The sequence below is a fragment of the Daktulosphaira vitifoliae genome, unplaced genomic scaffold (assembly GCF_025091365.1).
Source record: "Daktulosphaira vitifoliae isolate Bord-2020 unplaced genomic scaffold, ASM2509136v1 Scaffold_5, whole genome shotgun sequence".
Classification (NCBI taxonomy): Eukaryota; Metazoa; Arthropoda; class Insecta; order Hemiptera; family Phylloxeridae; genus Daktulosphaira; species Daktulosphaira vitifoliae.
Genome location: NW_026099576.1, coordinates 6,009,573 through 6,013,316, shown reverse-complemented (window position 1 = coordinate 6,013,316; position 3,744 = coordinate 6,009,573). Strand labels below are relative to the sequence as shown.

General features: G+C 30.5%; 2 protein-coding genes across 3 annotated transcripts in view; one reads left to right on the top strand and one right to left on the bottom strand.

Moving 5' to 3' along the window:
- Positions 1 to 3,744, bottom strand: part of LOC126907402 (Kv channel-interacting protein 2-like) — a 383,598-nt gene that overhangs the window by 197,567 nt on the left and 182,287 nt on the right. The window lies entirely within an intron of this gene.
- Positions 2,626 to 3,744, top strand: part of LOC126907406 (cuticle protein 7-like) — a 1,375-nt gene continuing 256 nt past the window's right edge. The window contains exons 1-2 of the mRNA XM_050688675.1: positions 2,626 to 2,783; positions 3,212 to 3,734. Of these exons, the coding sequence (XP_050544632.1) occupies positions 2,772 to 2,783; positions 3,212 to 3,628 (429 nt within the window). The 5' untranslated portion in view covers positions 2,626 to 2,771 and the 3' untranslated portion in view covers positions 3,629 to 3,734. The remainder of the gene's footprint in view (positions 2,784 to 3,211; positions 3,735 to 3,744) is intronic.

Here is a 3,744-nt window from a genome sequence, read left to right as displayed (position 1 = left end):
CTTAACGAGAAATAATACGATTGGTCGGTGTTGAAGAATTATACAATTCATTTGCACACCATAAGTTAATGATATGTATGGAGAATAATTTATTTAATAATAAAGATAAGTACATGCTTAGACATGGAACCATTGGTCGTTAAAATTATATGTAACTCAATGTTGTGAAGACAGTATAGTTCAATTAAATTATTACATTAAAAAATAAAACGAAAGCAATATTTTTTTTTTTTTTAATTATCAATGACTAATTAGTATCAAAATAATTATTGTACGATTTGTTAAAATTCTATACAAATCAATCTGTAGACGTAATGATTTACTTGTATCCCCTGAAGTGATACAAAACTAATTACGACCAACACTCGGAGTACATTACTATAGTATTAACCTAGTTATTTTGTTATTTGAAAAATGTATGCGAACTGTGTGTAGTTGTTATGACAATGTTTTTCATTAATTTTTTATATTATTTTCAAATGCTGCTTTACAGTGTCTGTATCATATTGATCACACTCGAGTTGAGCGCGCAAATCTAGTTCAACGAGCTATCGACTGAATATAAATTTTAAAAAGATAAAATGTGGACTTCATCTCAAAGATTTTATATTTCATTTGTCATGCAAAAAACGTGTTTGACAGTCGTCGGATCACACATGAATGATACCGTAGAACGTGATAGTATTCCAAAATGTAAAATGTTACTGGGCAAGTATTTACTGCAGTATCATTTTATAGTGAGCACTGTATGTAGTAAATTTTACATACCATTGTAAATGCACAAACACTAAAAGTATCACACTGAGAGATGAAAACAAACAAATCATATAATTGCTCATAGCCTTAAAAACTTCATATTAACAAGCACATGTTTACTAAATAGACGAGTACTTCGAACTGCACTAATTTACATTCGTAAGTTCTGCAGTATATACAATAGATAAAATTTTAATTAAAACGAGCTTTTGTCATTAAAATTTCTTAGAATTTTTATAACATTCGAAGGCGTTAAATAAAAGCAAACAACGTGACTTGTTTGGAAATAATTTAGAATGCAATTATATTTGCCCAACAAACTAAAACCTTCAAATCATCCTTAATGAATTGTATTTAAATCATCAATGATACATAACTCTTTTGCTCTGATCTGACACCAAATAGTCTCAGAATAAAGAATTATTAATTGCTATAAATAATATACGTTTTTTAATATACTAAAATGGATAAATGTTTATAATTCTGTGAATAAGCATTTACGTATTAAAATTTGAATAACAGGTAAAGCAATATCTACTCTATAAAGTTTCCCGGTAATGAAGTATCTAACTCCTTTTCACATTTTTTTATGAATATTTCTATATTAATAAACTCGAAAATAATAGTATTAAAATACAATGAAGTTTATTTTCATATGAATTTTATTTTATGAATCGAAATGTCAGTTTAATTATTCAAAGTTAGATAACTTATTCAAGTTTCTATGGTAATTGACATTTTAAAATTTAAACGTTTTATCTCTATAGAGATAAAAGTTATGAACAGTTTTTTACAAAGATGTAACCATAGTTACATGGAAAGATATAAAAATATGCTATCATTTCACTATTTTTATTTTTTTATGGAGATAAAAATTTAATTAATTTATAACATATAAATAAATTTATCATTAGAAAATTCCTCGCAAATTTTAAAAACTAGCAATTAATAGTTTTTAAAGACATTTTTTACTATTGTCATTTATACTATTGTTTAGTATAATAAATAATTATTTAAAAAATTCACACGACAATATGTATATTGACAATACTCACATGTTAAATAAGATTTTATCTACGTGAGTGTTAAAATGGTTTGGTCTATTATTATAATCGCGATGAGTGAACAAACGATGAATCACACGATTATTATTATTTATGCACTGATCTACAATTCTACTTTCTCTTAAATTCAATACCAACTTACAACGTGTTTGAACATAATTTTAATAGATGACAATTTTCATGTCTGTAGCTGCACTTCATGTTTATTGTTTTAGATAATGAATTAATCGTTCGTTAATTTTTTTAAGATGTATACCATAATGGGTTAAATTATTATTGATTCTTAATTATGAAACAGTGTCATGTGTTCGTATGAGCAGTTTATTGTATTGTTGTAATAATTAACAAGCAAAAATTCAACTACTCGTCATATAGATCTCACAAATTTCTGTCTAGATATTTTCATTACTCACTAAACATATGTATGTTTGGTAAAACCTCACAGAGTCGATATTTTAAAATAATTCCGTGTGGGTAAATATTACAGCCGACATTGGCACTTGCTGACCAACAATAATTAGCAATAAAAAACGATTAAAAATAGATCATTTGTTCGATGAAAAATGACCGAGACAAACTCTCTTAATATAGATCACATTCCGTCTTACACTCGAACTCGACCCATTTATAATACAAATTCTATGACAAACCTGTTGTTTGGGAGTGGTTGTGGATAATGCGTCGGACCAGTTTATCGGGTGAAGGTTTCATACAGGCGCGAGTGTGTGTGTGTTTTATTATTATTAATATCTTTTCATATTTTTTTTTGCTCCTTATTAGTATTTTTGCTCGCCCACGCGAGTAAGGCCGTCGCGTATTAGGAGGGGTCGAACACCCCAAGCTTTGAGAGGCGTTATCGAATATAAATACAACGACTGCCATCCGTCCAAACATCAGTCTCTTTTTATTCGACTTCAGTGTTCAATTTACACACAAACAGCACACCTTACAATGGCCGCAAAGGTATGATACAATTAATACATACATATAACCCTAATGAATTTTATAGCTGGATTATTTTTTAACTTCGAGATTTTATCGTTTGTGTTTCATTAATGTAAAGCTATCAAAGTGTTTTTTTTTTTTTAATTAACTTTTAAAAAGTATAAATCATCTTAAATGTAAAATTGTATTTTTCGTTTGACATTTTCATTTATACACGTATATAAATCATAAAACAGTTTTCAAGACATAAAAGTTATACATTAAGTACTTAATATAATGGAATAAAACAATTTAAATGGAACTAACAAAAATAATAATGGCGTGAAAAGTTGCATTAATTCAGAATACATTTTGAACTAATAGTGCACTATACCTAAGAGTTTAATTACCCCGACTCAGAATATATGCATCCGCCGCAACATGTCTTGATTTTTATTTTTTTTCAGTTGATCGTCTTCGCTGCTTGCGTGGCTTCTGCTCTCTCCCAATATGCCGCCCCAGCCTACCCTGCACCCAAAGCTTACGCTCCAGAACCAGCATACCCTCCTATCCCATACAACTTCGAATACAGCGTCAATGACCCAACCACCTATGACATCCACAGCCAACAGGAATACTCCGACGGAAACGGATACGTCAAGGGATCGTACAGTTTGGTCGAACCTGACGGCTCCACCCGCGTCGTCGAGTACACCGCCGATGACTACAATGGTTTCCAAGCTGTCGTCAAGAAGGAAGGTGGATACGCTGCCCCATCATACAAGCCAGCTTATCAAGCTCCAGCTTACAAACCTGCTTCTTATCCAGCTCCAGCCTACCCATCAGCTCCAGCTTACAAACCAAGCCCATACAAACCATACTAAGATGTGACACCAAACCGTTTAATAGCTTTTGCTCAAATCTTCTCAATTTCTTTCTAGACCAGTATTACGTTCACATTGAATGTTAACTAATTACCATAATTTGTACCTTAAATTCA